General features: G+C 44.4%; 1 protein-coding gene across 1 annotated transcript in view; it reads right to left on the bottom strand.

Moving 5' to 3' along the window:
• Nucleotides 1-107: 107 nt before the first annotated feature.
• orc3 (origin recognition complex, subunit 3) overlaps nucleotides 108-13983 on the bottom strand; it is a 47081-nt gene continuing 33205 nt past the window's right edge. Inside the window, exons 16-20 of the mRNA XM_059520840.1 lie at nucleotides 2950-3044; nucleotides 2721-2862; nucleotides 768-884; nucleotides 595-674; nucleotides 108-414 (exon numbers count right to left, since the gene is read on the bottom strand). Of these exons, the coding sequence (XP_059376823.1) occupies nucleotides 309-414; nucleotides 595-674; nucleotides 768-884; nucleotides 2721-2862; nucleotides 2950-3044 (540 nt within the window). The 3' untranslated portion in view covers nucleotides 108-308. The remainder of the gene's footprint in view (nucleotides 415-594; nucleotides 675-767; nucleotides 885-2720; nucleotides 2863-2949; nucleotides 3045-13983) is intronic.

Here is a 13983-nt window from a genome sequence, read left to right as displayed (position 1 = left end):
TAAAAAAAGCTTTTTAAACTAATTGACATGTTTATCTCATATAGCTAAGGTTTGATAAAATAAAAACTTACCAGATCTAGTGAATTACAATTTGACAGAGACATTAAAACACTGCATTATATTTATTCCAAATAACCACAACGGTAACAAATGTAAAAAATAAAAAGAGGGGGAGGGTGGGGGTTATAGTAGCATGTGTAATACAGCTGACAGTACAAAATACAGTTGTGATGCAAAATACATAATGATTTCATGCATGTCAGACCAGTCTCTTCTGCACAGGAAACAGTGCTTTGCTTTGCATTTCTTTAACAACCTCCCCAAGTCAGTCTTGCCACATGGTCAGTCTTCTGTTTTGTTGATTTAACAAAACCAAGAAATTCCATCTCTGAAACAGCCTGAATGAAACGAGCACTGTCAATGTTAAGAACAATACATAACAAAAATAGTTTTATAAACAACTTTAAAGGCAAGTAACAGTGTACAATTAACAATTTGTACATTTATGAGTCACAAGCTTTTATTTTTAACATTACCTCTTATAAAAGACAATTAAATAAGAAACACTTTTTCATGAATGAGCTAAAAGGATACTGCTTAAGACTGTCATATTTGCCGCCCTCCTCAGAATTAGTACCTTGGTCCTCAGCAGCTGACATCACAGTTACATAAGCCTGAAAATGTCAAACACAATGACAGGTTCAATCCACGCTGTTAGAAAAAGATATCCCACCTCTACATGTGATTTTGCTAAAGCATGTTTATACCTCAAGCCAGTCATATAGATTTATGAGTCTTCCACACTCAAGATGAAGCTTGTATACAATGCAGAGGTCTGGTGCAGCACTGGAGATGGTCCCAGAATTAGTTTTCAGGCTTTCATCCTGCAGCAAAAACAGAACGGTAACAAAACAAATAGACCACTATACAGTATATGAGGAATGTTGGACACCTAACAATACTTTCATTGCATGGAGGAGGAAAAACACTGAGAATTGTTCTCAAAAGATCTTTCATGTTCCACAGAAAAAAAATTTGTCATGCAGGTTTGAAAATAATCAAGGGTGATTAAATGATTAATATTACTGGGTAAACTTTCCCTTTAATACATGGGTTTGGGCAGACTTACAAAGGCATCACTTTCAATCTGTGTTTTCAAGTCCTCATAGAATCTAAATTGATGGTTGAAAGCTTTATGTATGTTGGCCTTAAAGGGTTAGTTCACCGAAAAATGAAAATTATGTCATTAATGACTCACACTCATGTCGTTCCAAACCCGTAAGGCCTCCGTTCATCTTCAGAACACAGTTTAAGATATTTTAGATTTAGTCCGAGAGCTCTCAGTCCCTCCATTGAAACTGTGTGTATGGTATACTGTCCATGTCCAGAAAGGTAATAAAAACATCATCAGAGTAGTCCATGTGACATCGGAGGGTCAGTTAGAATTTGTTGGAGCATCAAAAATATATTTTGGTCCAAAAATAGCAAAAACTACGACTTTATTCAGCATTGTCTTCTCTTCCGGGTCTGTTGTAAGTTCGACTGCTGTGAATGTTGACGTATGACGCTGCTGACGTGTTTTCTGGTGCACCCAGTATCAAAGATAACACGTCAGCAGCGTCGTACATCAGCAGCGTCACTGCAGTGTTGTGAATGCTCTCACAACAGACACGGAAGAGAAGACAATGCTGAATAAGGTCGTAATTTTTGTTATTTTTGGACCAAAATGGACTACTCTGATGATGTTTTTCTTACCTTTCTGGACATGGACAGTATACCGTACACACAGCTTCAATGGAGGGACTGAGAGCTCTCGGACTAAATCTAAAATATCTTAAACTGTGTTCCGAAGATTAACGGAGGTCTTACGGGTTTGGAACGACATGAGGGTGAGTTATTAATGACACAATTTTCATTTTTGGGTGAACTAACTTTTTAAGGTTATCTATAAGCTAACGTGACCCTAAACAATGACACAATTCACATTTAGAAGGCACTGTATGCGTGTTCAAGATTTAGTCTCTCTTAACCTTCAATACCGATCAGAAACTTTGATGAAAACATTCTGCACTTCAGTTTCTCATCAGATATTCTGCCCAATTCCATAATTAATTAATTTGCTTAAACTATTAGATACAAAATAGCATAATGTGTGCATGTATAGTTTAATACAAAGGACCGAAAACCAATCACTAAGAGTACTTTTTCATTTAAATATGAGATGCATGTGGAATGGGGAAAAATGGCCATAAAATCTCGAGACATTTTTTTAAAAAGTTGAACTTATTTTACATGGCTATAGATGTGATAGATGTCCCTCTACAAAATGCGATAAATGTGGTTTCAGTTTTTATGTAAAGAAGATCTCCACATTGATGTTCTCTTTTCCCGCAATATTTTGAATGAAGTATGTAGAAGCATCATATCCAGTGAGTTCAACTGGATAAGCTAATAAAAACATACAAATTCAATGACACCTTCATTGTCATGGCGTCTCGTGCGCCACTGATAAGGCAGCCTGATGCATACCTAAAATTTGAATGCAACATTTATGCATGCCCACTTATTGGGGTTGGGCTTTATGCTTGAGTTTGGGAAGCTCTGCAATGCAACATAATGGTTCATGAAAAAGTGTAGAATTGTATGTACTGTGTCTCTTTCAATTTTATATGAATACCTTAACTGAATACCCTGAATAGTCAAAATGAGTGGTCAGTTACCTGCAAATAGTAGAAAGGATGACTGAGAGCAGCTTGAATGGATGTTCGTGGGGTGACATTGAGTCGCTGTCTCAGGACCCCAGAGGAACTGTAGTAGCACACTTCACTGAGTGGCTGGAGTTCTGCTGGAGTCAAGTATTCTCTGAAGAGAGAATTAGAAATATTATACTGCATACAGGATTTTCTGAGAGAAGTACATAAATCTTGCTCATTTATGTTGTCTACTCACCTTACAAGGCTGTCAATAAACTCTATCACCTGACTTCGAAGCACTTCGAATGGATTCATTCTCTTTGTTCTTCGGGACTCTTTTTCAAGCAGAGTCTGCGCACAGAATGGCCATGGTTAATTTTAAATTCACCAATGTTATTTTGCCAAATGAAATACTTCATTTATAGCATGGTTCTATAATCTAGTATTTTGCGTGGTCACAATACCAAAATTTCAGTAGTCCGGTACATATACTAGTGGATTCTCGATAAAAAATTAAATACCATGTTGTGTTGCCATTTGAGGCAATCTACAGTGAACGTAGCACAATCACATGGAGTACGTCAGAAAAAATGAGGTATTTATTTACTGTATGTGTCTGAGACGCATTGTGCCACATCCAGTGTAAAATGTATTATTGAAAGCAATAATACATGAAGTTATCTTGCTAGGCATTATGGTTGTGTCGATAGACGACAGTAAGAGATAGCAGGATGATTATTAGTATGACCAACACAATAAAAATTATAATATCTAATTAATATAAAAGCTTACTTGTTCCATCATATTTCTTTTTCCGCATTTTTACAGAGTTGCATGTTATATACAGTGGGGAAAATATTTGATCCCCTGCTTATTTTGAAAGTTTGCCACCATACAAAGAAATTAAGGGTCTGTAATTTTTATGATAGGTTTATTTTAACATATAGAGAAAGAATATCAATCAAAAAATCCAGAAAGAAATATATATATAAAGGTTAGAAACTGATTTGAATTCAGTGAGTAAAATAAGTATTTGACCCCCAAGCAAAACATGACTTGCTGGCAAGCACAGAGGTAAGACTTCTTTGTTGTTGTTGGTCACCAGGTCACCAACAAAAATTCCAGTCAGCATAATCAAAGCATGATTTGCATGTCGACCATTTACAGTACGCTATTATTTACAAAAGCATTCAGAACGTTAAGTAAAGAGATCGAAATCAAAGGAAAAGATGAATATGAATGAATATAATATAAAAATATAACCAATAATTATAGGAAAATAATAATATACAAATATTACGGGGAAAAGACGATCAAATAACAGACTCACAACACAATGATCAAATATTTTTCTTGTAGGCCTATTTTATATTATACACTTTATGTAATATTTATTCATGATAAACTTCATTTGAATGCTGACGTTCGCTACAGCCCGGTAGCCAAGGCCTATGGTTAATATAATAATTTAATAATGAAATAATTTATATTATAAATAATATAATAATCTCTTAATTCAAAATAAAGCATTAAAGGCAGGGTAGGTAAAAAATGTATAAAAAACTTTTTTTCCAAATTTGTTTAAACTTTATTTATATATCAATACATAATTAAAATGTAAGTACTCTGAAAAAGAAAGTATAAAAATCGAGTGTCTGTAGATCTCTCACGACTGTTTTAAAGACAGCTCATTATTTCCATTCACCTCACCCCCTCCCTTCTGGGCTCCTTCCAAAGCCTCTACTACGGCTCGCTATGTAATGTTATGTTAGCTATATTACGCAGCTAAGTGTGCTAATGACACATGCTTCATGAAAAAATAAACAAAAATATTTTGATGTATGATCAAAATACAAAAAGAAAGATTTACCTGTCCAGCAGAAATAAAGCCATCAAGGAGTCACTTTTCAGCCCCTTGAGTTCCCTCAGTTCTCGCCATCGCTGGAAAGCCATGCCGATATTAACTCGCGTTTTATTTCTTTGTTTATCCAAAGACTTTTTGTTCATTGCCTTTTCTTGTACTGTTACTGTCTTCCTTTTTTTGCCTGGTTTGCCTTCACTAACTGCATAGGCCGGTACTGTGAATTTTGCTTGCTGTTTCTCTGCCATTGTTTTGGTATTCCTAGGATCCGTGCCTCTTGAATTCCTCAAATCAAACGTGCGCGCGCAAGTGGGCAGGTCATGTGTAGCAAAAGGGTGGTTGCCATGGTTGCGATAGAGTGACAGTCGCCTAAGCCAATCCTATGTTTCGTCCCGAATGGAAAAATGAGCTGTGTTTAATACAGATTAAACGGTCTAGTCACTCGATTTTTATACTATACTTACATTTTAATTATGCATTGATATATATAGAAAGTTTAAACAAATTTGGAAGAAAGTTGTTTATAAATTTTTTACCTACCCTGCCTTTAATGAATCCAACTCTGACAATCCCGTGTTGGTATGGTCTCGCAGGTTTGTTTACGCATGAAACTCGTGGCCACCACATAATATCACATTCCCAAGAGTTATTATGTCGTGGTGGTCATCTGTGCTGGTGCTACAGAGGTAACTTTAGATAGCAGCTAAAATCAACAACATTCGTGTAAACTGTACCACACCACTGATCTATAATAAAGAGTGTACCAGACCCATTTCTTTAATGAAGCTTAACCACATTAAATTAAAATGTGTCATTTAAACGACATAACATCCCTCATTATGACCGAGTGGAAAAAAAGAATATGTATGCTGTAGCAATGCCTTACCGTGATAGCCCATATATAGCGGACGAATCATTACAGACTTCTGCCCTATGAAGTGAGCACACGCTTTCAGCGCACGTTTCTTTCGCCTGTTTGGATACTTCAAAAGACGTTTGCACCGCCAGTTTGGTAGACCTGCTTACACGTTTCTATTATGATAAACGCACGTCAAAAACACGCGTTTTTGGTGACTCCAAAGCGCACGCTAAGAACGCGCGTTTTTATGGTAAATCACGCGTCAAAGACGCGCGTTTCTGCAGTAAAATCGCACGCTTTTGACGTGTCAATGTGCAATCAGATGCCCGAGCAGGCGTTTGTGACCACTTTGGCTTACCATAAGAGAGAGCGCGCCTGAGAGAGAGCGCACGCGAGAGAGAGCGAGAGATTAGATTTAGATTTAGATCGCAATATATATATATCGCAGAAAAATAAAATATCACAATGTCATTTTTTCCCAATATCGTGCAGCCCTATCGTGGTATTATCTCTCTTATTAGTGCTATTGGAAACTAGTGCAGCGTTCGACACTACTGACCACAACATTCTCTTGAATAGACTAGAAAACTATGCTGGCATAAATGGAAGTGCATTAGCATTGTTCAAATCATATTTATCTGACCACCATCAATTCATTGCAATGAATGAAGAGATATATCGATCAAAAATGCAGTATGGAGTACCTCAAGGCTCAGTACTAGGTCCGTTACTTTACAAGCTTTACATGTTACCTTTGGGAGATTTCATCAGGAAGCATGGTGTTATTTTCACTGTTATGCTGATGATACTCGGCTCTATATTTCTTTACAGCCCGGAGAAACATACCAATTTGAAAAACTAATGGAATGCATAGTCAAGATAAAAAAGAAATTACTTCCCATCCAGGTTAAGTAATTTGTTAATTATAGGACCTAAAAATTCTGCATTTAATAACCTAGAACACTGTCTAAAGCCTGGAACCCACCAAGCCGACGCCGACGAACTAGCGCTGATGAAAGCCAACTGTGTTGTCGCCTCGCGTCGGGGTAAAAAGAATGCGCGTTCTGCACCTGCGTGTAAATGAGACAACTGTCTATTTCTGCAGATATATACGTCTATATTTGTCATTCAAAAAGGGAAACTGATGCTGCCGGCTGAAGTTATACAAACCGTAAACAAAGCAGTGCCTGCTTACTGTTTTGAATATTAATCCTGCTAAACACTTTCTTTATTCCACTCCTCTCGTGTTAATATTGAAATATTCACCAAGAAACAATCAGGTAAGATGACATATCATTAGAACAGCCTCTATCTGTACCGTTTTGACTTTGCTCGCTGTTTTGCTATTATTCTCGTCCACTGACTCGTTCACTAAGCTGAACAGCCAATCAGAGTTGCCTCTTTCACCGACGGCCCGATGCCGATTTAACATGTCGAATCGGCAGAAGAAAAGCCGACGAGGACCAATTTCAGCCGACGGTGAGGAACACATTGAGGAAACTTAGTCGGTCGACGCACAAAAACTGCCCGACGGCCTACCGTCGGCTTGGTGTGTTCCAGGCTTAAGACTCTGTGGCTGCTCTGTCAATTCTTAGTTATTTAAGAACCTAGGTGTGCTACTTGATAGCAATCTTTCTTTTGAAAGTCACATTTCTAGCATTTGTAAAACTGCATTTACATATTGGGTGGTTGTTCTGCATGATTAATAAACAAACTCCAGCTAGTCCAAAATGCAGCAGCTAGAGTTCTTACTAGAACCAGGAAGTATGACCATATTAGCCCGGTTCTGTCAACACTGCACTGGCACCCTAATTAAACATATAGATTTTAAAATCTTGCTTCTTCTTATTATTATTATTATTATAAAGCCCTGAATGGTTTAACACCTGGCAATTTGATAAATAGAATATCAAAATCAACTGCGGCCATTTTCCTATTTCATGTCCAAACTCTGGAATAACCTACCTAACATTGTTCGGGACGCAGACATGCTTTGTCAGTTTAAATCTAGATTAAAGACCCATCTCTTCAACCTGGCTTACACACAACTCACTAACACATTTCTAATATTCAAATCCGTAGGCTGCATTAATTAGGAAAACCGGAACCGGGAAAACTTCCCCTAACACCTGATGTACTTGCTGCATTGTTAGAAGAATGGCATCTATGCTAATATTAGTCTGTTTCTCTTTTATCCCGAGGTCACTGTAACCACCAGATCTAGTCTGTATCCAGATCAGATGGTCACTGCAGTCACCCGGATCCAGTATGCAACCAGCCCAGATGGTATATCAGCACCTAGAAAGGACCTCTACAGCCCTGAATGTCTGAATGTTTAAACTGAGAAATTTTACACTTTTATCCACTTAATTAGCTAAATAAATTTAATGCCTGCTACAGTTCTCAAAAAAGTTGGCACGGGGGCAACAAATGGCTAAAAAAGTAAGCAGTTTTGAAAAGATTCAGCTGGGAGAACATCTAGTGATTAATTAAGTTAATTGATATCAGGTCTGTAACATGATTAGCTATAAAAGCTTTGTCTTAGAGAAGCAGAGTCTCTCAGAAGTAAAGATTGGCAGAGGCTCTCCAATCTGTGAAAGACTGCGTAAAAAAATTGTGGAAAACTTTAAAAACAATGTTCCTCAACGTCAAATTGCAAAGGCTTTGCAAATCTCATCATCTACAGTGCATAACATCATCAAAAGATTCAGAGAAACTGGAGAAATCTCTGTGCGTAAGGGACAAGGCCGGAGACCTTTATTGGATGCCCGTGGTCTTCGGGCTCTCAGACGACACTGCATCACTCATCGGCATGATTGTGTCAATGACATTACTAAATGGGCCCAGGAATACTTTCAGAAACCACTGTCGGTAAACACAATCCGCCTGGCCATCAGCAGATGCCAACTAAAGCTCTATCATGCAAAAAGGAAGCCATATGTGAACATGGTCCAGAAGCGCCGTCGTGTCCTGTTGGCCAAGGCTCATTTAAAATGGACTATTTCAAAGTGGAATAGTGTTTTATGGTCAGACAAGTCCAAATTTGACATTCTTGTTGGAAATCACGGACGCCGTGTCCTCCGGGCTAAAGAGGAGGGAGACCTTCCAGCATGTTATCAGCGTTCAGTTCAAAAGCCAGCATCTCTGATGGTATGGGGGTGCATAAGTGCATACGGTATGGGCAGCTTGCATGTTTTGGAAGGCTCTGTGAATGCTGAAAGGTATATAAAGGTTTTAGAGCAACATATGCTTCCCTCCAAACAACGTCTATTTCAAGGAAGGCCTTGTTTATTTCAGCAGGACAATGCAAAACGTACTCGGTTACTAAACGTAACCTCGGTTCTCTCTAGAAGAGCGAACGAGTACTGCGTCTTAGCTAAGACGCTACGGGAAAAGTCTCTTTTCACGAAATACTGAAGCAAAAAATTATCCTTAATTTTGTATTTTTGTAAAGCGCATTTGCAGCAGTACACAGCCATAGGCGAGACGGCTCGTTCGCTCATTGGCTTGTTCTGTGGCAACTGCACAGCCTATCGAGCGCGGGCTGATGCAAGGGTGCTTCGCGCCCTTCTTGCCACTTCCCGCCGAAACGGGTGTGGCCCAACCTATAAAAGGAGCTCGAAAAGGCTGACTCACCTGATTTATTTCATCGCCGAAGCGAACCAGAGTGAATCGTGCGCACGGCAGAGAACGCAGTACTCGTTCGCTCTTCTAGAGAGAACCGAGGTTACGTTTAGTAACCGAGTACGTTCTCTTACGAGAGCTCTCTCGTACTGCGTCTTAGCTAAGACGCTACGGGAACCCAATGTAAAGCGCCGTGCGTGCAGGGATCACACACCAATAAACCTGAAGCAACGCCCAGGATTTACAGTGCACAGTCACCTGAGGGACTCACAGAGAGTCCAGGACAGAAAAGGGAAAAAGCCCTCCGTCCCATATCTAGCAGCATCCGTAGATGCGGCAATATGACGTCACACAGCCGAGGCAAGGCCTGACCAATGTGGCAATGCGGGTCTTACGCAATACTGCCCATATAACAGTCGGCAGCGCATAGCGCTCGTGAACTCAGAATTCCCCTCAGGGCCCTGATTCGCCTATACCGACAGCAGCCTTGCTTGCAAGGCGGGAACCTCCAGGTTATAGAACCTGATAAATGTAGACGGCGAGGCCCAACCTGCCGCCATACATATATCCTGCAAGGAGATCCCAGTAGACCACGCCCACAACGAGGCGATGCCTCTTGTGGAGTGTGCTCTGACGCCCAACGGGCACTGAAGGCCCCTGGAAGCGTAAGCTAACGCTATGGCGTCAACTATCCATCTGGATAGAGTCTGTCTCGAAACAGCCATTCCCTTGGAACGCCCACCGAACGAGACAAATAGCTGCTCCGTCTGCCGAAAAGCAGCAGAGCGAGACACATAAGCTCTTAAAACCCTGACAGGGCAAAGAAGACTCGAGTCTCCATCCTCCCCTGACACCGGCAGGGCAGACAGGGCAATAACCTGAGCCCGAAACGGTGTGTTGAGGGATTTCGGCACATAACCGTGCCTAGGTTTGAGTATGACTCTTGAGTCATTGGGCCCAAACTCCAAGCACGACTGGCTCACCGAGAGCGCGTGCAAATCACCCACACACTTCACAGAAGCGAGAGCCAACAAGAATACTGTCTTGAACGACAGATGCTGAAGGCTAATCGATTGGATAGGCTTGAAAGGGGGACCTTTCAAGGCCTCCAAAACCGCCGCGAGGTCCCACATAGGGACTGACGGAGGTCTGGGAGGATTCAGCCTCCTAGCTCCTCTGAGGAACCGGATGACTAAATCATTCCTTCCTATTGACTGACCAGACGCCGTTTCAGAAAACGCCGCTATGGCAGCCACATAAACTTTGAGCGTGGATGGGGCTCTGCCCTTATCCAACAGCTCCTGAAGGAAGGAGAGGACCTCCGTCACCTCACAACTAAGGGGTGAATAACCTCGAGCTGTGCACCAGCTGGAGAACACCGACCACTTCGAGGCATACAGACGTCGTGTCGACGGAGCTCTAGCCTGAGTGATGGTATTTAGCACTCTCACTGCGAGATCAGCGGGTAACCATTGAGTGCCCATACATAGAGGGACCACAACTCCGGTTGAGGGTGCCAAATCGAGCCCCTGGCCTGCGAGAGGAGGTCTCTCCTCAATGGTACCGGCCACGGGGCGACATCTGCTAACTGCATCAAATCTGGGAACCATGGTTGGTTCTTCCAAAGAGGTGCTACAAGCAGTATTGAACATCTCGTTTCTCTCACCCGTTCTATCACCTGCGGAAGGAGGGAGACGGGAGGGAACGCATAAAGCGGGCAGCACGGCCATCTCCGTGACAGCGCGCTTTCGTTCTTGGAAAAGAACGCGGGGCAGTGAGCGTCTTCGTGGGACGCAAAGAGGTCCACCTCCGCCATGCCAAATCTCTGCCACAACAGCCGGACTGTTTGCGGGTGTAGAGACCATTCGCCCGTAGGAACATTGCCTCTGGACAGCCTGTCTGGACCCAGATTCTGCAGTCCAGGCACATGCACTGCTCTCAGCGAGCACACGTTGCGCTGAGCCCAAATCAGGAGGCGTTCCATCAGCCTGCACAGGTTTCGGGACCCGAGACCGACCTGGCGATTTATGTAGGACACCACGGACATGTTGTCCGAACGGACTATGACGTGGTGATCCTTGATATGGGGACAAAAACGCGTCAGCGCGTTCTCCACTGCCAGCATTTCCAGGCAGTTGATATGATGGAGCTTTTCCCATTCTGACCATAGGCCAAAGGACGGTCTGCCTTCGAGCAGCGCTCCCCATCCCGAAGTGGAGGCGTCCGTCGACACCATTTTCACACTCGGGGAAGTCCCCAGGCTTACACCTGATCGGTACCAGCCGTTCGCTGTCCAAGGTGCTAGAGCCGCAACACAGCTCTGATCGACCTTGAAATGCAGCCGGCCAGACGCCCACGCTCTGCGCGGCACCCGAGCCTTCAGCCAGAACTGCAGGGGGCGCATGCGGAGCAGGCCCAGCCGCAGAACCGGAGATGCTGAGGCCATGAAACCCAGCATCTTTTGACAGTGTTTGAGCGACACAGTCGCGCCACAGCGGAAAGAACTCGCTGCACGCTGAATGCCCATCGCGCGCTGTGGTGACAGCCGCGCCGTCATGGAACACGAGTTCAGAACTATACCCAGAAACAGGATCGTCTGACTGGGGTTCAGCGAACTCTTCACCCAATTGACACTGAGGCCGAGCTTCTCGAGGTGATCGAGTAAAACGGCTCTGTGGTCCATGAGCTCCGCTCATGATCGGGCCAGAACCAGCCAGTCGTCCAAATAATTCAGCACTCGTGTGCCTCTGAGTCTAAGAGGAGCGAGCGCTGCATCCATGCACCTCGTAAACGTACGAGGAGCTACGGACAAGCCGAATGGCAGGACTGCAAACTGGTATGCCTGGCCCTCGAAGGCGAATCTCAAATATCGCCTGTGGTTTGACGCTATCTGTATTTGAAAATACGCGTCCTTCAGATCTATTGACATGAACCAGTCCCCTCTGCGAATCTGCGCGAGGAGCTTCCTGGTCGTGAGCATTTTGAAACTGCGTTTCATCAATGCCTGTTCAGCTGTCTTAGATCCAGTATGGGCCGGAGACCCCCGTCTCTCTTGGGCACCAGAAAGTATCTGCTGTACAGCCCCCCCTCGCTTTGAGACACAGGCTCTACAGCCCCTTTGCTCAACAGTTTTGATATTTCGGCCCGAAGTATGTGTGCTACTTCTGTTTTGACCGTAGTTTCGACGCGCGCTGAAAAGCACGGTGGGCGTCGAGAAAACTGTAACGTGTAGCCTCTCTTTATAATGCCTAGCACCCAATCCGAAACCCCTGGAAGCACTGACCATGCATTTGCATGAATGGCTAAGGGCTGGATGCGAAACGCGCTCTGTTGACTGGGCAACGGCGGCGCTCGAGTGTGCTGCGCATCTGAGGCGGGGAGCGCGCTGATCACAGCGGGCAGATCGCTCTTCCTCGACCCCGTTCCGGCGCTTAACCGACTGGAGGGAGGCTGAGCGGGTCCCGTGGGACTCGATATATCTGCGAGTAACCGTGGGCTGCATGTGTGCACTTTTACCACTTTCAACTCGCTGTCTGCCTGTGCAGAATGTACGTGCACGGGCCTCGTTTTTACAGAAGCCCCGCGCCGTATGTGACATAGTGTATGTGGGCACTGGGAAGTGGGCACGTTTACTATGCGGCGCGCTCGACCGATCTGTGTCGATCTTATGTGCGCTAGCCCTGTGTGCAGGGCTGTGCTTATATGTGGAGATGGGCACTGGGTAGTGGGCATCGTCACTGCATTTATAGCACCATCGGCCGTGGCCGGACGAGCATGCACGGGTTTTGTTTTTACAGAAACCACATGACGCGTGTGACATAGTAATTGTGGGCACTGAGGGGTGGGCACGTTTACTATACAGTGTGCGCGACCGACTTGAGTCGACATTATGGGCGCAGGCCCTGTGTGCAGGGCTGTGCTTACATGTGGAGATGGGCACTGAGGAGTGGGCATCGTCACTACATTTATAGCACCATCGGCCGTGGCCGGACGAACGTGCACGGGTTTCGTTTTTACAGAAACCACATGACGCGTGTGACATAGTGATTGTGGGCACTGAGGAGTGGGCACGTCTACTATGTAGTGCGCGTGATCGACTTGAGTCGCTTTTATAGGCGCGAGCCCTGTGTGAAGGGCTGTGCTTATATGCGGAGATGGGCACTGAGCAGTGGGCATCGTCACTACATTTATAGCACCATCGGCCGTGGCCGGGACACCAGAAATTACACCTTTTTCGGGAAATATCTGGGTAGCCGTGATAACAGTTTTCGTGTGCAGGCAAGCGGGCAACCGTACAGGCTTGCGCATTGCAAACAACGCTGAAATAGTCACAATCTCTGGAAACTGAAACAGCGGCACGCTTAGGTGAGAGCCCGGCCGCAGCGGAACTCGTACACTGGCGCTTCGATGAAGCAGCCATCGTGTGTAGTGCCGACGCAGCGTCATGCAGCATGCGTAGATGGCTTTTCCAGGATGGCTTCGGGGCTCCCGGCCTCACCGTAATCCTCTGCCGCGGTCCCCGCGGCGCGACGGCCAGTAGAGCGAGAACGGGGGTCTCGAGCTGCGTTGCTGAAGCTGTTGTGATAACGGCTTTTGTGTGCAGGCAAGCGGGCAACTGTGCAGGCTTGCGCATTGCAGAAAACGCTGAGACAGTCACAATTCCTGGAACTGAAACAGCGGCGCGCTTGGGTGAGAGCTCGGCCACAGCGGAACTCGTACACCTGCGCTTCGATGAAGCAGCCATCGTTAGTAGCGCCGACGCAGCGTCACACAGGAGGCTTTAGATGGCAACACCGCTTTTGCCGCCGTCCAGCAGAGGGCGGACAAAGGTGCGTCGCTATCGCCTGTTCCACCGGCGGAAGTGAGTGGTAGTTCCTGTTTTTAGCATCATCAGTGTGGAGAATGCTAGTGAGACAGACGAACGAGTTCGTGCTGAATATGGAGCG

The sequence above is a fragment of the Carassius carassius genome, chromosome 32, assembly GCF_963082965.1.
Source record: "Carassius carassius chromosome 32, fCarCar2.1, whole genome shotgun sequence".
Classification (NCBI taxonomy): domain Eukaryota; kingdom Metazoa; phylum Chordata; class Actinopteri; order Cypriniformes; family Cyprinidae; genus Carassius; species Carassius carassius.
Note: the sequence above shows the minus strand (reverse complement) of the source record. Positions and strands in the feature narration are given on the sequence as shown.